The sequence below is a fragment of the Gadus morhua genome, chromosome 23 (assembly GCF_902167405.1).
Source record: "Gadus morhua chromosome 23, gadMor3.0, whole genome shotgun sequence".
NCBI lineage: Eukaryota > Metazoa > Chordata > Actinopteri > Gadiformes > Gadidae > Gadus > Gadus morhua.
The window spans coordinates 13,550,068-13,571,001 of record NC_044070.1 but is presented as its reverse complement, the minus strand read 5'-3'; the positions used below and the strand labels follow the sequence as shown (position 1 = coordinate 13,571,001).

The window sequence follows — 20,934 nt, the reverse complement described above, 5'->3', positions numbered from 1 at the left end:
ATAACTTGCGGATTTAGGATAAACCTGGCAACCCTCTACGTCACATAAAAACCGTATCTCATTTCCGGGTTCCAGGTTCAACCATCAACATGCTTACACCGAAACTAGAAGACACTCTTCCAAAAGTTTATGACAGTCTCCGTAAATGTAAATTTAATCATTGCTTAAAATGAAGTTTATAGAAAAGGAAAACATAATCGGACATTCATCCAGCATCCACTACTTCGCATTGCTGCTTCGAGTTCAATTTGAACCATAAATCGTATAACCTACTGTAAAGATGGAAAGGTATACATCATGGATTACAAAGAAACATTTCCTTTTCCCCGCTTCTTTTATTATACGACTCGCTTTGGTAATTTATGGCGACTACCAGGACAGAACCATGGAGGTGAAATACACAGACATCGACTATCACGTGTTTACCGATGCTGCGAGGTTCATCACTCAGGTATCCTCATCAACATAAGCAGACTTGTCATCTCTCATCTTGTATATCGGTATGTGTGGTTGTAGTGTATCAGTTATGCTACATGTGAGTCGGAAAAGTCATTATTTTCAGATGCAAGGTACCAAAGGGGTTTGATCTATCAAATGTTTGAATTTGATTTGACATGGACTGTGCAAATCAACACAGTTCCAACTGGGGTATTGATCATTTTCAACTGTCTGATTTGACATGTATTAAAATAGAACGAAAATCGAATCATAGAACCACAATACATGACCTATATGAAAATACAATAAAATACACCTAATAACGCAATACTGTTTTCAATATCATAAAACCACAATACAATACAGTTATGGCAATTCATAAAATACAAATACCCCTATACATTGCTACGCATACATCTTACAACCAACGTAGTTGCCACCACAATAATGACACAATTGATAATGGCTTTTGCTGTACATAATGTGTTTGTGTCGTGTTCAGTGCTGCTGTTGTGTTTTTCACACAGGGCGAGTCACCATACAACAGATCAACATACCGTTACACTCCTGTCCTGGCCTGGATTCTCACTCCCAACATCTACCTGAACTTCACGTTCGGGAAGATCCTCTTCATCCTCTGTGATGTGCTGACAGGCTTGCTCATCTACCAGTACCTCTGCCTGCGGGGGATCAGCTCAGAGGTCCGTTTAAATAAGAGTTGTTCAGATAACGATACCAGTATCAGAAATAACTTGATACATAACCCTTCAATAAGAAAAAGTGCTATTAGCAGTTACTGCTCGATGCTGTAGCTGCATATACTCGGTATCGGCCGATACTCAAGTTCCGGAATCAGAATCGGAAGTAAAAAGAGTATCAGAACATCTGTAATTTAAGTTGGTTTGCCGTGGTCAAGCAAGGTGATTTTTGTGTAGTACGCTACTTTACACAGCCACAGCCACGAAGGGCTTTTACTAGAAGAATCATGATGAATGATGAGAAGAATCTCATCAATCAGGATCTTTCTGAATGATGAGAGGGAACAACCAACTCTTTGTTATTTTATTTTTGATATGTAACCAGGTTGCGTGTCGTGTCTGCTCCCTGTGGCTTCTCAACCCCTTGCCCATGGGCGTCTCCAGCCGGGGCAATGCCGAGTCCATACTGACGGCCCTAGTACTGTGTACACTGCTGTGTCTAGAAGGTGGGTTGGACTCAGAGACAACCTGTTGTTGACTTGCATACTGTAAATGGAAGACATGGTTGAGTTCACACCATCAAAGTCGAATTGTTTACACCAAGTCCTTTACATTTTTAGCGTGTCAATTTGTTTGAAATGACATGAAATTAATTTTGTTGTTTAACCAGTGGTGGGTAGAGTACTGAAAAACTATACTCAAGTTAAAGTACAATTACTTCCTTCAAAATCTACCCACTAAAAGTAAATGTTCCAATTGGAAAACCTAAGAGTAAAAAAGTACTTTGCTACAAAGTTACTCAAATTACAAGTTACTTCACATTTTTGTACTGCAGTGCTTGGATCAGTGAAAAAGACATAACGTGTGTGTGTGTGTGTGTGTGTGTGGCTGTGGGTGTGGGTGTGTGTGTGTGTGAATGAAAAAGATGTACTCTTAAACATTTCTTCATTGTGTGTATTGTTCATTAAACATATATAACAGTACATACAAGAAAATTAATTTCATGTCTTTCAAACAAATTGACACACTAAAAAGATTTCAGCTCTGTGCATATGACAAAAGGCAAGAGCTTTGTAGGAACACTGCCCAGGATGGATTGGCTAGCTGATTGGCCAATCAGATTTGTCTTGATGCGATTCAGCCTAAGCATAGCAGCATGCACGCACACTCACAGCCAGACACAAGGCGAACAAGTTCTAGAGTGGTCTGCAGAATACATACATTGTGGAGGAGTTCTGATGAATATGAACAATGAATTGTGATGTACATTGATAATGCTGGACTAGTTTTACCAAGGGATGTCCAGTACTATAGCCTACATCTTGCTGTAGGATTTATGTTTGGATGTACTGGATTGTTTTGGAATATTTAAGGAGTGAGGCATTGTAACTTGCACTTACAGTAAAGTAAAAGTAGATGAAACTATACCTACTGCTATACGATGCTGCCCTAGTGTGCGTTTATTGGGCCTTTCAGCACAGTGCACCAAACCAAATCCCTTGTATCATTGTTTTTACGGCTTACTTAAAAACGAAGAAAATGAAATTCTGATACAGACTGGTTTAATATAATGTATTTCTATGTCAATAGATACTGACTCTTATGTATATTTATATTTATTTCTCCTGATCCTTAAAAAGCGTCCATTTTTTGTTTTAAAGGCCGTCGTCTGACGTGGGCAGCAGCGCTGTACGGCCTGTCGGTCCACATGAAGATCTACCCGGTCACATACGCTCTGCCCATCGCCCTGGCCCTCCGCACGCAGGTGACCCCTGGTGTGGGGAGGGAGGCAGTGCACCCGCAGCGCCGGGGGTGGGGGAGCAGTCTGTGGGGGTTCCTCCGTAGCTTCCTGAACGGAGAGCTGCTGCTGTTCGCCGTGGTGGCAGCCATCGTGTTCTTTGGGCTTGGCGCACTCTTCTATCACATGTGGGTCTACTCCTTAAAAATATATTTTGACATTTGAGTTTGGTTAGAACAGTATTTAGTATCCAAAGAGGGATTAGCGTCTCAGATCTTTGTAGTGTATTGAAACAGAGTGGCACATTTTATAGACAACATCACAACATTATCATGCTCTTAAACAACGGTACCAAAAAATAAACACAAATAGGTCTTGAACGAGTTCTCTCTAGAGCTGTCGGTCCGTTCTGGTCTAACATGGTGTACTCTGTAGAATAGTTCTCTATGTAGATGTAAAGTGCTCATTCCTAGGTGACGAAAACACATCAATTCATATTTTCGTGCGATAATTAAAACAACCATGAATATTATATTCAATTTCTGCCAAGTCTGTTCAGCTGTATGCCACAAGAACCTTTTTAAATCTAAATTGAATGAAACATGAAGGGTCACCTTCATCAGACACCTTCAGTGGTAACACCAACACCCTCCCCTGTCTGTCTCGTCCCTTTATGTTAAGGTACGGCTGGGACTTCCTCCATGAGACCTACCTCTACCACCTGACCAGGAGGGACATCAGGCACAACTTCTCCCCATACTTTTACATGCTCTATCTCACTGCAGGTTGGTATCCTCCCATCCATCTAGCCATCACTCAACTCCAATGCAGCACTAGTTGAGCTGTGTGTGAAACTGGAAAATAAGTATAATTTTTATTTTAATATGCCACTTATAGCAGGGAAATTCCAATTTTTTCATAATATGGTAACTGGATTGTTGTTGCTTATATTCCCCTACTACTGCATTGCCAAGGACTTGACAACTAAAATCGTTTTCCCGGCCTAAGCAACCCTTCTAGGTGTGGCTTCTCACGTGGTGCTTCTCCCTGCTGTGTTATGTCTATGTATTGTAGAACTTGTATTTGCATCGTCTATTATATTGTCTTTCTATGGAACTTGGATTGGGAATAAAGTAATTCTTCATTCTGCATGCAGACAGTGAGTGGAGCCAGTGGCTGGGCCTGGCAGCCTTCGTGCCCCAACTAGCGCTGCTCCTCCTGGTGTCCTGGGTCCATCACCGCGACCTGGCGCTCTGCTGCTTCCTGCACACGGCCATCTTTGTTTCCTTCAACAAAGTCTGCACCTCGCAGGTACAGAGCGTAAATGCACAGAACACAAAGGGTACAAAACAAAGGGCAATGCGACGACAAAATGTCCCTTTATGTCGTCCTATGTTGTGACAATAAACATTACTATATTATGGTAGAATGATTTTAAAATATGGTTGAGGTGGTATACATTTTTTTTTAAAAATTGGTTTAATTCATTTCTTTGGACAATTCTAAACGTTGTTGTTGTTGAAATGTTGTTACAGACATTCAAAGAAGGTTCGTAGAAAGTTGCCTAATCCAAACATTCATCCTAAACAATCTCCAATGTGTTGATTTGGGCTGCATTTGTGGGCTGATGGTCCAACCTTGTTTCTCCATTACTTCCTGCTTGGGTGCCGGTGCTTGATTGGCTATGTTTCTGTCCTTGTTTTTCCAGTATTTCCTGTGGTACCTGTGCTTGCTCCCACTGGTGATCCCTAACCTGAGTCTCTCAACATGGCAAGGAGTGGCCCTGCTGGCTCTCTGGTTCACCGGACAGGTAACATGAACTTTTTCCCATTAAAGACCAAAAAGATATGTGGATATTTTTTTATCCTTTTGTACATTTGGATCAATGTAATTATTATGACAATGTTTTTGAATTGCAAAGCTATCGATGTCAATTTTTTTCTTTTCTTTTTGCGGTGCACTCATACAATTTGATACAGAAAAACACAGTATCAACTCCTATGTGATTCAGTCACTCAGTCAAAGTTACACATGTTCTCTCCCTTTGCAAGGGTGCTTGGTTGGGCCCCGCCTACTTCCTGGAGTTCAAAGGTCACAACACATTCCTGGCCATCTGGTTGGCCGGACTGCTCTTCCTAGTCATCAACTGCTTCATCTTAGTTCAGATCGTAGTCCATTACAGACCTGTAGCACAGGCCGCACAAGGGCGAAAAGACAAGTGATGCTCCCGGAGATTTGTATATCTTATGTGTCTGCCTCTGGGGGGAGGGGCAGGGGGGGACATTTTCACATTCCCAAAGTATGAACTATAAATAAAAAGGCTTTTGTTGTTACAGTACCATTACTTTGCGTTCTTTGACATGATTTGTGCCTCAGGAATGTTATAATAATCACAATCAAGGAGACTCTTGACCCAGTATAATTTCCAAAGAAGGGAGTATCATTTCCAGAGAAGAGTAGCCCCAAAGCTTCATCAAGTCCATTGTTTTCCTAAATTCACTATCCACTCCTTAACCCTGATTCAACATCACGTGTATTTCATTGTTGATCATGCATTTACAATTTTAACGAATGTGTATCTCCTGCATTATCTCTCATCGTTGACTTGATTATCATGTTATGAAATGACCCACCAGTTTATATTTAGGGTAAATTGTAATCATTGATGTAGTAATAAATGTAAGTATCACATCAACACTGCTTTTTTTCAGTTGAAATTTAACTAAACTGGTCACAGTTTTGTGTGTGTGTGTGTGTGTGTGTGTGTGTGTGTGTGTGTGTGTGTGTGTGTGTGTGTGTGTGTGTGTGTGTGTGTGTGTGTGTGTGTGTGTGTGTGTGTGTGTGTGTGTGTGTTTTTGAGATATAGATGACAGTATTGGTTCCTCTCTCTCCTTTCCAAACGGATGCTGAAGCCTGTGCTGTCGCTCTCCCCCTCAGGCGGAGTTCGATGACCTATGTTTTATATTCCAAGGTCTACTCAGAAACTAAACTTGTTGTATTCTGAATAGACGTCCAGTTGTATTAGTGGTTTTCTGAGTTTTCAACTTTTTTTTCAACAGGTTTTCAACAACTCAAATCACTACATGTTAAAAAGTAAAACGATGCACAGCTGCCTATTGTATTTGGATATAAAAAAAAGAAGGCATTTGGCACACATAGAATAGTCCTAGTATAAAGCATTGTATAGTATCATTTCAAACAATTGCTATTTAAACCTGCGTAAGCTTATAACTATGTATTTTCCCCAATCGGCTTGCCGTAGAACTCGAAACCCAATGACAATTCAGGAAGTAGGCCTACTCCTTGCTCCTTGGCGTTGGCCAAAGATTGCTTCCTCTTGAGAAAAAAAGGTTGTGGGCGTTTCCGAATACCATCGACATTATTTATAAAGACTCTTCTCTTACCTTGACTGATCGCTTATCAAGGACAGGAACACACTGATTGGTAAGTAGTTTATATGCCGTTGAAAGACTAATACATGACTTTAAATCTTTTTAAGTTAGGTTTATTTATTATGTTTTATTAGGATTGTTTATAGTAAATGTGTTGCGGTTTGAATACATGACAAATAACGTTAGATTAGAATAGGTTCAAACTTTACTGAGGGTTGTCAACTTTGGGACTTTGGCTGAGTGAGACTGCAAAATATCAGTGGACGCGCGCGGCGAACATTTTTGACAACCCATAACCTATTTTTTTTTTACAAAACAGTCCTCGTTTACTTATTATAAACAAATTGAAGGAAGGATAACTTAAAAGCCATTGGCAGTTGTTGACGTTGGACATTCAAGACACAGTCAGACACCTGCTGCCATAGATATGCATTTAACAAAGACCTCTGAATTTATTCCCAGTCCCAGAAAGAAGGAATTTAACAAAAGGTAAAAATGTGTCATATCCTCATCCTCATCATTTGTTTATTGGTTGATAGCCTAGACTACATTAAGACACCTTGTCATTTTATTTTGTGGAGGGCTGTCAAATTATGAGAAACCTTAAGGGTTGATATTGCGAGAATTGGACCCTGCTCATAGCCAAACGTGACTTTATTTAGCCTAATGACAGATATTAAAAAGTAACAAGATGGAATTAATGTTAAATCAGAATTAAAGTATTATATTATCCTAATTAAAATATTTGTAACTGTTACATATGGATTAAGTAGTAAAAACTAAGATATTCAGTAAACTAATGCCTATATCGTGTTCTTCCCGTGCTTATTGCTCGAAAGGCACTTGTAATATAAATAAAATATAGGCTAAGTAACACCAAACCAACAAGTTCTAGTTGAATTCCAACACGGTCCAAAGCCAACACAGAGAGGCAAGAGAGACAGTAGACATGGAAGGTGGGAGGGAGAGAGACTGAAGAGTTTTTGGAAAGGACCATTTATGAGAAGTTCTCTGGGTAACTTTTTGCCATCTTGTTTAGATGTTGGGAATAGCATAAAAATGCACATTAGATGTTCTAGTTCATTTTCATACCCTGGCCGTAATTGTAGGTTAAGTAGGCCTATTGAGCAGATGCTCTAATCAGTCAATGAAACCAAATAGCGGAGTATCCGCAATTCCGCATTAATAAAACAACGTAACGTTGTTATTTAAAAATGACAGCACTAGTTTGAGGCATTTATTTACGCTCTCAGAGTGACCTTAACCAACACTTTATTTTCTTCTCCCAAAACGCGCGTCTTTCAGTCACAATTTCACGCGCAACAAAAAGACGCCAAGGGTGCGGCGTATCAACAGAGAAAGGTGCGCGGAGGACGTAGATCAGCCCTGCACTGCGGTCAACGCAATGCAGTCGGTTCGAATAGATAGACAGATCTACCGCTCATGTTTCCTCTATATTCAGTGGTCGTGAGTTGATTAGCCTATAATTATTTTTTAAGAGATGGGCTATTTTGCGTGATATTTCTTTCGTTAGCGTGAGATTGATGCTGAAGGCGTGAGTTTTACGCCATATGCGTGAGAGTTGGCAACCTTTATTTACTTTAGATGTTGCAAATTGAAATTACGGCTCTAGGCTACGTTTTTTTACAAGGGCTATGTAAATGGTAGGAAAACTTCGCTCTGTTCAAAATCATGTGTTTTTTTATGTTCCTCGTCCTATTTCATGTTTGACCGACAGGGCATTTTGTGAATTCCGGACATAATGGATACAACCAGTTAATGTTTCATTATTCTCCCACGTTTCTGTCTTTGTATCAGACACAATGGCATCCTCAACCCCTTTGACCGAGGCCAACACCACCTTTACCCTGGCCTTGTTCAAAAAGATCACGGAGGAAAACAAGTCTGGCAATGTCTTCTACTCTCCTCTCAGCATCTCTTCGGCCCTGGCCATGGTGCTGCTGGGTGCACGGGGGAACACCTCCACACAGATGTCAGAGGTATACACGCACGCACACAAATGCCCTTAAATTATGTGGCTAGTGTAGGGTGAGTTGTCCTAATGTGGGACACTTTTTGCAATTTCAATTTATGTGCGATATTACCAAACTAAGCCACTACATTTGACCCGCACCTGATACCATTCTGAAATCCTCAAGATGTTGGCTACTGAAAAAAAAAAAAGCAAACATTTTCAGGTATCATACTCAGAGAAGACATTTCACATATATTAGTGCTCCATGTGCAAAATTGCTCAAGAAAATGCGTTTGCTCTAATCTGGGACAGTGTGTGCCCTAATCTGGGACAGTCATTAGGAATAGAAAAGACAATATCAATTTAATTTAAATTTATCTGCTCATGAATATTCATGGTCAAATGTACATACCCATGCTTTGTGATACCAATTCCTACAATACATTCATCAAGTTCCAGGAAGGAGGTTTGGCTCTCTGGCGGCTGGTGGTTGGTGCTCTCTCACTGGAATAGGAGTGAGACTTATGAAGGAGACCTCTTCTGTCTCTGGCTGTGTCACTGGCTGGACAGCATCATGCAGAGGATGGGATGGGGTCTGCGCCATAAGATACCATTGGACATCGTGATGGCAGGGACTGTCAGGTGCAGGCTGCTGATGGGTTGGAGTTGCCGCAGGGCTTGCTTCATCTACTGGCATGTCCATTAGGTTCTCCTGGAAGTGCCGCTCAGTGGTTTCACTTGGTGTGAATAAGCTTGCCTTTATCCTAGCTGGATTGAACAGGTAAATCCCGGAGCCTCCAAAGCCAGCCATGGCATTTGAGGCTGTGGCTGCCTTGGCCCAGGCCTTGGCAAACAGTGGCATGAACAACACCCTGTCCAGCCGTTTTCCTCCAGTCTCCCTTGTGATCTTCCTCCCCTCCAGCCCCCAGAAGTGCTTCAAGCTTTTGAAGAGGGCCCTATCTGCAGGCTGCAGATAGTGAGTGGTGTGGGGGGGAAGGCTGAATACAAAGACATTGTTGTTCTTCATCATCTTTAAAAAATCTAAATTGTACACATGGGACGTATGCCCGTCGACAAGGAGCAAGTGGGGTCGAGGACCATTATTTGGAAGGCTATTAAGGAAAAGTTTCCCCCACTCTACAAATAGATCGCTGTTGATCCACCCGTTGTCGGACATTTTAACAAATGTGTTGGGGGGAGACCCCAAGAGGCACTCAAGCTTCATTCTCTTTCCCTTGAAAATTATCATAGTTGGCCCGAAGCGGCCAGCAGCATTCGGGCTGGCCAGACAGGTGGTTGTTACCCCTTTCTCCCCACCAGTGACCTCGTAGCATGGCTCTCCAACCTCAGCCACCACCTTGGTAGAGAGGAAGTGGTCTTGGAGCCCTGTTTCATCACAGTTCCAAATGTGACTGGGCACATCTTCTAATCCCAGGGTCTTGATGATTTCTTGGAATTTTTGGAACCATCCCATCACAACCGTGGGGTTGATGCCTGCCGCCCTCGCTGCTGACAGGGCTTCAGGTTTGCGGATGCCCAGGTGAATGTTCTGTCTCATGAAGCCCCAGCGATAGCCAGCCTTCGGTTTTTTCTGGCTGAAACCAACGATGCCCTTCTTTTGCGCAAACTGGAAGGCTAGTTTCTGGATGTCAGCAATCCTTAGAGGGAAGCCCCGTTTACCGAGGGTCTTTACCAAATCAGCCAGCTCAGCTTCGTCCTCTGCAGCAATTAGTGGCTTCCGGCCGATAGTGTAATGATGGTGGCCAGCTCCCTTTAGTCTGCTCTGGAGGGTGGACTTTGGCACACTCCAGGCCCTGGCCAACAGCCTCAGCTGAGGGACCCGACCGGCCTCAACAATCTCCCTGTACTCATTTATTGCTCCCTTCATTCTTTCCTGGCTCCACTGGTTGAGCTTCTTGCCCTGGCTTCCTTCTCTGCATTCTCTCCCTGCTTTCTGCTTTGCCATTGTAGCCTTATCTGTAATAGGTTGCATTGTTTTATTTAGTTAAATTTAATTTGCCTTTGCCTTGCTTTAAACTTTGTGTGTGTGTGTGTGTGTGTGTGTGTGTGTGTGTGTGTGTGTGTGTGTGTGTGTGTGTGTGTGTGTGTGTGTGTGTGTGTGTGTGTGTGCGCGCGCGATGTGTGAGTGACTAAAAGCCTTTGTCCTGGCTAGCTAGTCTAGCTAGCTTGATTTTAGTGTGACTAAAAGCTAGTGCTTTGACATAGCTACTCCACTAAACTAGATTAACTGGCCCATCAAGACTGGGTTTTGATCCTATTGTACTAATAAACCCTGAATTAAATACACATTACACATTTAAATGCTTATTTTCACAATTAACATGACTGTCCCAGATTAGGCAAATCATGCTGTCCCACGTTCGGAAACACCTTTCCAAATGTGGGACAGCTAAAGATTGATAGAAAAAAATTAAAATTAAACACATTTTCATAATATTTTTGGCTAATTTGCAGCATAATTATATCATAAACACAATCTGATATCAAATATGATTTTGTTTTTGTTTATTACAAATTTATAACCTTAGAATTAATTTTCTCTAAAACCTATGTCACTGACCTTTTCGGGACTTCACACTGTGCACCTCCGGTTTGACGGTAGCCACTCCCCTATCTTTATAACCAAAATCGTGAAATCGTGTGATTTCAATCACAGGGCATCCCTGCTTGCATTTGACAACCACATTATTCATTTGCATGTTTCAGAATAAGAGATAAATGCTCTAGACCTTAGGTGTCCCAGATTAGGCAGTGTCCCACATTAGGGCAATGTAAATGTATAAATCTTGGATTCCAACCTGAACCCACAGTCGTGTGGCCGAGTCACGTGTCAAACTTTTTAACAAAGTTCAGGTGTCTAGCACAATCATGGGGTTAGACCAGCCTTTCTCAAAGTGGGTGCCGCGGCACCCTGGGGTGCCCCGTGACTGTGTCAGGGGTGCCGCTGTCACACTAAATTTGTACCGGCTGCCAAATTTGTACCGGGCGAGTCATCCATACGTAATCCATTCCAAACCTGCCTGCAACAGATGATCGCGTCGTCCGTTGCCGGGCAGGTTTCAAAAAACATTCGCGATCATGTTGCCAAAGACGAAATAACATAGTACAGTTAACGGATCGCTAGATAACACTTGTTTTTACTTTATATTTGTATTGTATTTCATTTTTTAATCAAATTTAGCTAGTAAACTGAGTGTTTAAAGCGGGTTTCAAAAAACATTCGCGCTCATGTTGCCAAAGACGAAATAACATAATACAGAAAACGGATCGCTAGATAACACTTGTTTTTACTTTATATTTGTATTGTATTTCATTGTTTAATCAAATTTAGCAAGTAAACTGAGTGTTTAAAGCAGGTCAAGGACGAAATAGCACAATACAGATAACGGATCGCTGATAGAAGGTTCGCGAATGTTCGTGAGCCTTTCACGTCATTCGACGCGACCGTCCGTTGCCAGGCAACGGACGACGCGATCATCTGTTGCCGGGCAGGTTTGGAATGGATTACGTATTGATGACGCGCCCGGTACAAATTTGGCAGCCGGTACAAATTTAGTGTGACACCGCCAAAATATTACGTATTCTGACATTTAATAAAAAAAAAAATAATAATAATAATAATAATCTGACATTTCATATATGACATATATGAATATATTGAATACATAAATACATTATTTTACATATGAATGGATTAATAAAATTGTAAAGTCATTTTAGTTAAACAAATATATAAAATTAACCATAAAAATCTGTCTCACGTAACGTGACGTCCCCACCGGTGTCAGCGTGACAGCGCAGCACACAGCACATTGTTTTATAATTTAACCGCGAAAATACATTTTAAAAAGAAAAGCCCCACAAGAACCAGACATGATTGACTGTGAAATGGAGCCTCAGCCTACTACTTCATGCGAGCCTTCGTCCACCAGCTCTGAGTCTGCACCAAAGGTCGCAAAGGTAGATAAGGCTAAAAAGAGAACGTACAACGAAAACAAGCACTATGATGGAAAAACATTCCTGCTATCTCTGCACTTCATTTGAGTTCTCCTGGTCTCAATTTGTTGGGTTCTTGTATTGCCTGTGTTGCTGTATAGCTTGGGCGGTCCACCTCTTATGGTTTTATGGCATTTGTGTCTCTGATTTATTGTTTTGTGAAGCACTTTGTAAACCTGTGTTTTTAAAGGTGCTATAAAGTTGCTATGAAGTTGTTATTATTATTAATATTTACAGTTGTATTATGCTCTGTTCATTACTGTCCTGTCTAAATAAACAGGACATTTGCATTTACGTTTAGGCTATGCAGTGTCGTTTTTAATCATATTTTACACTGGGGTGCCTTGAGATTTTATGCACTTTTGAAAGGTGCCCTGGCTGAAAAAAGTTTGAGAAAGGCTGGGTTAGACCTTGGTGTATGGACGTGTTTCCTTTCTAGTTGGTTTTCATAAAGAGCTTGCCTCTCCTTATCGTCCGTCGACGGTACTAAAAGAAGCCATGTGTGCCTTAATGTTAATGTGTAAAAAAGAAAAGAAAAGAAAGACTGACAGAGAAACGTATGTTATGATGAATGCAAGGAGGGTCTTTGAGTCACCGGAATCCTCCCGAGGAGTTGAATGGAGTAAAACCCAGTGACCTACATTGGTCCTTAACAGGGCCGTCGCACCAAATTCTGGGACGCGGCCTGGCGGCATTTTGCCGTTGAGCGCAGTGTGCGGCTCCTAGCCACTAGGGGGAGGTAGAAAATTCTAAAGATTATTATTATTTTTTTTATTCCCATGGGACCCCCTCTGCCTTGGCCCCCCCACAACTGTCCACCTTACTACACCCGCAGTACGACGGCCCTGGTCCTTAACCTGTCCACGAACATTGAGGGTTGAACACACCACGGCCTATTGACAGGGTATTTCCCTCTTTTTTTTTGCTGTTGACGCAGTCAAACTCCGCCTGAGGAAGGGAGAGCGACAATACAGGCGTCAGTATCCGTTTGGAAAGGAGAGAGAGGAACCAATACCCTCATCTATGTCACACACACACACACACACACACACACACACACACACACACACACACACACACACACACACACACACACACACACACACACACACACACACACGGTGTGCACACAGCTGACCTCCCCAGCCGTCCTCGTGACCACAAGTCCCTGCCGAACCCCCCCAGGTGCTCTGCTTCTCCGAGGCAGAGGGACCCCAGCAGCAGGCTCTTCCAGCACTGGCACAGATGCAGATGCAGCAGAGGGCGCCCACCACCTTTCTGCCACCGTTTCTGCTCAAGAGGATGGTACCAGGAGCCAAAGCCTCAAACGGGGCCATTTTGGATGTTGTAGCTAGCTTAAGTTACACTAACAGGTGGCTGATGTATTTTGAACTGCAGGTCAAGAGGCCAGAGAGCCAGTGGAGAAGTTCTGGGATGTTTTGAGCAAGGCCGCCTTAAAGCACGGGCTTACCTGGGCTGAAGCCCTAGCACCTACATTTATATTTACATTTAGGGCATTTAGCAGCCGCTTTTATCCAAAGCGACTTACAATAAGTACAATTGTCATAAGAAGTGCATCAATATATCGCTGTCGGTACAGAAAGGATGTTCATAGAACCAAGTGCAAGCACAGCAATCTCTAGGCTAACCAATTCCCCGTGTTACAACCATGATAGAAGCTACTGCAGTTGCTACACAGTTAAGTGCTATAGTACAATACAATACAACACAATACAATACAGTGTACAATGGTGGCCAGAAGGGGGAGCTTGGCTATGCAGTGTCGAAGTGGACTCTGAACAGGTGAGTCTTGAGTCCTTTTCGGAAGATAGTGAGCGACTCTGCGGTCCTGAGAGCGGCAGGGAGCTCGCTCCACCCCTGAGGTCCCAGAACCGAGAAAAGTTGTGACTTTGCTGAGCGGCCTTTGCTAGCTCTTAGCGATGGCGGTACCAGGCGTCCAGCTGAGGTAGTTGAGCGGAGGGATCGAGCTGGGGTGTGTGGCTTTAGCGATGCTTGGAGGTAGGCAGGGGCAGTTCCATCGACTGCCTTGTATGCCAGTACCATCGTCTTAAATTTGATGCAAGCTACTACAGGGAGCCAGTGGAGGTCCCGGAAGAGGGGGGTCACATGGGAGAACTTCGGTAGGTTGAACACGAGGCGCGCTGCCGCATTCTGGATGCGCTGCAAAGGTTTAGGAGTGGGTTGCAGTAGTCGAGGCGGGAGATGACCAGTGATTGGACTAAAAGCTGAGCTGCTTCCCTTGTGAGGAAGGGCCGGATTCTGCAGATGTTGAAAGGTGCAAATCTGCAGGATCGGGCAACCACAGTGATGTTTGCAGTGCAGGATAACTGATGGTCCAATACCACACCAAGGTTTCTGGCAGTTGGAGAGGGAGATACAGTGATGTTCTCGACGGTGACCAGCAAGTCCATGTGTGGGCAATCTTTCCCTGGGATTAGGAGGAGCTCGGTTTTGTTGAGGTTAAGCCTCAGGTAATGGGCAGTTGTCCAGGTGCTGACATCCGCCAGACATTCCGATATGCGTGCCATTCCATGTCACTTGATAGGTGCGGTTCGTCAGGTAAGATGTGAACCAGGAAAGAGCAGGTAGAGAGCAGGTTCGTCAGGATGTGAACCAGGAAAGAGCAGATTCGCCTACATGAGCTTCAGTAAATGTTTATTTATTTATTTTTATTCTTTAATACTGGCTCATGATGCCCCCCGATTGGCTTAGACAAGCCTTTTCTTTGGGGCTTACAAAGATCGAATGCCCCCCCCCCGACAACGGCAAAATGGCGGAAAATAATTGACACATCTTCATTGTAAGACCCCCTATCAGGGGGCCTAAAAAACCTCTCAGCCCCAGGGCCCAATGGCAGGTTAATGCAGGCCTGGTTATGACTGAGATGTGATGGGATGCTGTGTGACATGGCTGCTTCTTTACTAATGGGAAGCCTTCATTCCCAATGCGGGACTTGTTGAGTGTGTATGCTGTGTTTGACTGTTTCTTTCTTGCTGTTTCTGTAAGAAATATACTTGAAGCGCTAATCATTGTTATTGATAGACCGATTGAGCTGGTGAAGACTTCAGACTCACCTAAGCTCCTGCCTTAGAAATGTACAAAGCAAGATGTTTATCATGCCATACCTCTTCTAAATAATATATTGACATATATTTAGATATTTCTACAATTTCCCTCTCTGTCATTTTCCTCAAGGCTAGCAAATGTTTGACTGTGCCTTGCCTATGTGGGCTCTATCAAAGTACATGGCAGTAGCATTACATTTCTTGCTGCTACTTACTACGTTCTAGTCTGTTTTGGGTGAGCATTAGGTTGGGGGAACGCGGCTGTACATCATCTTGCTGGTGGGGGAAGCGTCAATCTCTCTCAGACAGTGGTCTTACGTTGTGTTTCTCCCCCTCCCCTCCCCTCCCCACACACATACTCTGTACGATGTAGGCGCTGCAACATCAGAAGGGCGAAGAGGACATCAACGCCAGCTTCTCCAAACTGCTGAGCGAGCTGAACAAGCCAGACGCGCTGTACTCCCTCAGTCTGGCCAACAGGCTGTATGGAGAGAAGACTTTCCAGTTTGTTCAGGTGAGGATTAAATCTCAGAAATGTAGTTCTATTCTTCTTTTCTGTACAGTAATTCAAGGTATGGTAGGTATTTTGTCTTTATTTTTACTTCACATTTCTACTCGTAATTAATTAACACTCAAAAAGACTGGGTACTCCGGTTGTACGTCTGCATATTCATGCCTATGTGAAGTCAGAACAAAACTCAGAGACGATAAATGATCATATTTAATTGTTGCCCAGCACTAAGGGCATCATTGATGAATGATGGCATGATTACGTCAATAAAAAGAAAAAATGAGGGGCCTATCATCTCATCATGTGACTTTCCATACATGACCAGGACCTATTTATCCTCCATTTATAGGTATTATGTAAATGATTGTAATGCTACATTTGGGGGATTGGTTGAATGTTTCCAGGGGTTCCTGGATGAAACCAGGAAGTACTACCAGGCAGACCTCCAGTCTGTGGACTTCAAAGCCAAGGCAGAGGAGGCCAGGGTGGAGATAAACACCTGGGTGGAGAAACAGACACAAGGTGGGACACAAACACACACATGCAAATTTGATGTGTTACATTTCCACTAGTTGTTATCTTAAAGCTACCCTGACAATGTTATCAATAGTGGTTTCAATAATGTTATTATGTTATACCTGATATAAAATAAATTATTTAAATTCTGGCCAGCCTATACCTCTCTCTTGGTTTACAAGAATCTCTTGACACTCAAAAAATCCCTCCTACTCACACCACTCAGCCAGCTGAGCTATGCTAATTTGCATCCCTCAGTTTCCAATCCAGTGAGTGAACAGAACCCTGTCATTGAGTTTTAGAATTCTGAAAGTCCCCGTATACTCACTGGGAGGGGTTCATTCTTACCCATTGCGACCTTGCACATTCAATTGGAAGTTTCCACCAAAATGCTACATTTTCTTTCCTTCTTTTGATTCTTTGTCTTTGTTCACCTAGATAAAATCAAGAACTTATTGGTACCTGGTCTTGTTGACTCGCAGACCAGGTTGGTGCTGGTCAACGCCATCTACTTCAAGGGAAAGTGGGACAAGCCGTTCAAGGAGGAAGCCACCGAGGAGACTGCCTTCAAACTGAACAAGGTAGCGCTGCAAGACCAGAGTCAAGGGTGGGCCAGTTCACCACTGCCATCTTGGCACTGACACCCACCACAACTAAACCTAATGGTTGCAGATTGCAGGCTAGACTTGCAACAGCCAGCCATCCATGCCTGGGAAACGTTATAGTGTCCGGTTGGGATTTGAGTCAGAGATGTGGAACATTTGAGAGAAGTTTACATTTCTTTGCATAACAAGCAATGACAGATTTTCGCATGGGCAAAGAGGGCACATGTCCAGGGCCCTGGCCAATGGGGGGGGCCTTGATATATATATTATTCTTTAATTTCTATTTTAATTAAAAAATTCCAAATTCATTCTTTGGTCATGAAAGGATTTGAACGTTTTTGATTTGCAAAATAAATACATCACATTTAAAAAAAAATATCGTGAAGGAACGTTAATGTCGTAGTGGTCAACCGTCAATTTCACAGTGAAAATGGAGAAACGTGTGCTAAGCGGGTCAGCATAGCGTAAAAGAAAGAAAGAAAAAGACTCTAAAGATACTGCCCTGGTACAAGTACCGTCCATCTCAACATTTTGACTCGTTAATTCGTTAGAGGAAGTCAGTAGGTGCTTTTAAAGTCATGATATTAACCTGACAGATTCCATGTTCTGCCGTTAAGGCAAGCGGCTGGCACTATGCATGCCTGCAGCCGCGGGGTTAGATAATCTCTCTCTCTCTCTCTCTCTCTCTGTCTCTCTCTCTCTCTCTCTCTCTCTCTCTCTCTCTCTCTCTCTCTCTCTCTCTCTCTCTCTCTCTCTCTCTCTCTCTCTCTCTCTCTCTCTCTCTCTCTCTCTCTCTCTCTCTCTCTCTCTCTCTCTCTCTCTACCCCCACTGTCTTATATCAAACAATGGAAGTGTACTCGTTTCAATTGGATCCAAGACTGTCTCTATGAGGAGACTTCTCTAAGAATGCTGCAATATATCGTACCGTGCAGCTTCTCTCTCTTTCTCTCCCCCCCTCCCTCCAACTTCTGGCATCCTGGCTTCTGATAGTCAGTCTTTTAATTATTTTACATTCATTATGCATGGGGAGGGGGGTTACCCTCTCTCCCCCACAGTCATCTCTCTCTCGCTCTCGCTCTCGCTCTCTCTCTCTCTTTTTCTCTCTTTTTCTCTCTCTCGGCTGTGCGCTGCATTATAATGTGTGTGATTGTGGATTGCATGAGTTATATGCAACCAAATTCGGTTTGCTAGTGCGTGTATTTGCGTGTTGGTATGGGGTCCATGGCTGGTTTGTGTCCAGGGCCCGTGGTCATGTTAATCCGTCCTTGATAAAAAACTTCAGGTGTCTGTGAAAAGGGGGATAAATATGTTTGGTGAACAGAGAATTGATCTCCATACATCTAAGAAACATAATTGCTGCTTTGTCTAACGTTCATCATCCTAGTGATTAGAAAGAGACAGACGGCAAGCCACACCTTAGATCAGATCTTATTGACCGGAGTGTGCAACGTCAAGACTAGTCAAGTCAAACCTGTGTTTAGTTACAGTTACAGTCCCAAAGGCCTACGCAGGCCATACAGTTAAGAGGAGCAGAAACTCCCTTAAATGGCAATGCAGGATGCAGGCTACCTTGATCGCATACTATGGATCAAATTAGCAGAGGACAGTACACACATATTGTTTGTGTTTTCTTTTAATAGATATGTATATATGCATTAATACATACATTTCTTTTAATACATATGCTGAATGCACATAATAAAAATTCATGCAGTAGCCACCTCCCAATTACCTTATATCATTATTAATATTATAAATAAGAAATATATATTATGAATGCATACCTCTGCTTGTCTTTTGTTTTACCCTCAGAATGACACTAAGAAAGTGAAGATGATGTACCACAAAGCAAGGTTCCCTCTTGCCTTCATTCCTGAGGCGAATTGCCAGGTGACCCCATTGTACTATTTAAACTATCAGTGGTTATCAGCCAAACATTCAGTGTTACTTGTTTAGCTAGGTTTGTGGTGCACCAAGCTCATTCTTTATTATCTGTAACTTATGCAATCCTCTTGTTTCAGAATAATTACAATGTCATACTGGGCACTGATTCCATACATTTTATTTAAATAAAAAATAAAAAATGTAATGTATGATATCCAATCATTTTTCTATCTTACTATTTTTCTATCTTGAGAAATTGCTATAAACAGTTTCCTTTGGGATTCATACCGTACTCTGAATGTGTTGGTAAAGATCCTGGAGCTGCCCTATGAAGGCAAAGAACTCAGCATGCTGATCTGCCTGCCTATGGAAATTGAGGACGGCACCACCGGCCTGGAGAAGGTAGGAACAGTGCAGAGAGGTACACGCAGTAAAAAGAACGACCATAGTTAAAGTGGCAGTGAACTGTAACGTCATCGTTACCCGGAGAAACAGATCTCACTCTCCCTTCCCCTTCCTCGTCGAACTGAGAGCCAATCATCTTTTTTTATGTCATAGTGAATTCGAGCTAAAGCAGGTGGTTCACTTGCAATGGAATCAGACCCCACACGCTAACAGTCAAATCAACCACCACCCCCAATTGTCTTCCTTCAGCTGGAAGCGATGCTGACCTACGAGACCTTCATGAAATGGACACGGCCAGACATGATGGGCCGGAGGGAAGTCAATGTGGGCCTGCCGCGATTCAAGATGACGCAGACCTACGACATGAAAGACCTGCTGGTCAGCATGGGCATGGTGGACGCCTTCGACCAGGGCCTCAGTGACTTCTCTGGTAGGGACCACACAGCCGGATCGCGTGATCCAATTGTATTATATATCTTAAAAATACACTTTTGGAAGGGACCATATTACATTCTTTAAGAAAAAAAAGGGAGTATCAAATTTGCTTGATACTGTAAGCACTGTATGTATATATATAAATAAATAACTTATAAATAAATCCGACAATAGAAACATTTAACTATATTAAAGTTGTGTAAAAAAACTAACAATTGAATAAACGGCTGCCACTGCCGAGGCTGCACCGCCTGAGCACACAGTCGTGAATGATAAACTCATTCAGGGCCAGCGGTAGTGAAACACTCCCACAGCCCCCGTATCAAGTGTGCTAGAGAGCTCCACACCCCCTCAACACCTCCTCCTCTCCGATAGGCATGTCCTCGGCCAACGACCTGGTGCTGTCCAAGGTGGTCCACAAGGCCTTCGTGGAGGTCAACGAGGAGGGCACCGAGGCCGCCGCCGCCACCGCTGCCATCATGATGCTGGGATGCAGCATGATGAAAACCCCCCAATTCGTCGCCGACCACCCCTTCCTCTTCTTCATCCGCCACAACCCCAGCAAGAGCATCCTGTTCGCCGGCCGCTACAGCTCACCTGAGTGATGGCTGAGGGTGGGGGACGGGGGGGGTGGAAACGTGTCTGTGAAAGCCTCCGGTGTGAGGTGCATAGCGCTTGCCTACATTCATTAAGTGTTCACTTGTCTTTTACTTCTCTCTTAATGCTGAATTGTATTCAACCAAATATGATGTCATTAACCATTGGAAAACATTTATTTTAAGTGTGTGTGAATTTGTGTATGGCTTATAGAGACTTAATAAAGACTAATCATACATAAAATATATGTTCTGTATTTTTGGTGGTTGTAAATGGTTTCTTTGACCTTATTCCCTTACCATAGTTAATCGCTAATAATTATTTTAGGAGCAGTTTACCAGTTTTTTCTTATACAATCGAATATGAAACATTTTATTAACTAATAAGAACAAAAAGCTGCAACATTTTCTATTGACTAGGAAATATATATGTATAATCATTACAACGGCTCGTTTTAATGATTATACATTAAAACGAGCATGTCATGGGACCTTTAAAACGGTTATTGCGCAGACATGGCAGAAATTAAATATTATATTCATGATTGTTTTAATTATAGCATGGAAATATGAATTGATGTGTTTTCGTATCCTAGGAATGAGCCCTTTCATCTAGACTACATAGTGAACGGCCTGG

General features: G+C 42.8%; 1 protein-coding gene across 6 annotated transcripts; it reads left to right on the top strand.

The window, feature by feature from the left end:
- The first annotated feature begins 44 nt into the window (after window positions 1-44).
- On the top strand, window positions 45-20,545 carry LOC115536984 (leukocyte elastase inhibitor). Of its 6 annotated transcripts, XM_030348509.1 has the most exons (12): window positions 45-451; window positions 966-1,139; window positions 1,522-1,642; window positions 8,085-8,266; window positions 13,444-13,563; window positions 15,718-15,858; window positions 16,260-16,377; window positions 16,810-16,952; window positions 18,790-18,867; window positions 19,174-19,263; window positions 19,516-19,696; window positions 20,077-20,545. In XM_030348509.1, the coding sequence occupies exons 1-12, from the start codon at window positions 281-283 to the stop codon at window positions 20,304-20,306; spliced, it is 1,749 nt and encodes a 582-aa protein (XP_030204369.1). In that variant the 5' UTR covers window positions 45-280; the 3' UTR covers window positions 20,307-20,545. The 6 variants fall into 6 exon arrangements, with proteins under 6 accessions (XP_030204369.1, XP_030204370.1, XP_030204372.1 ...); XM_030348510.1 differs by lacking the exon at window positions 13,444-13,563 and having other exon boundaries at window positions 50-451; XM_030348512.1 differs by lacking the exons at window positions 45-451; window positions 966-1,139; window positions 1,522-1,642 and adding an exon at window positions 6,118-6,318.
- The last annotated feature ends 389 nt before the right edge of the window (window positions 20,546-20,934 follow it).

Excerpts from the sequence above, each read along its gene's own strand:
- LOC115536984 (XM_030348509.1), top strand. The coding sequence starts at position 281 with ATGGAAAGGTATACATCATGGATTACAAAGAAACATTTCCTTTTCCCC. Across the intron at positions 8,267-13,443 it reads CCTCCACACAGATGTCAGAG|GTGCTCTGCTTCTCCGAGGC; the intron begins GTATACACGCAC and ends GAACCCCCCCAG. Across the intron at positions 16,378-16,809 it reads GGTGGAGAAACAGACACAAG|ATAAAATCAAGAACTTATTG; the intron begins GTGGGACACAAA and ends TTGTTCACCTAG.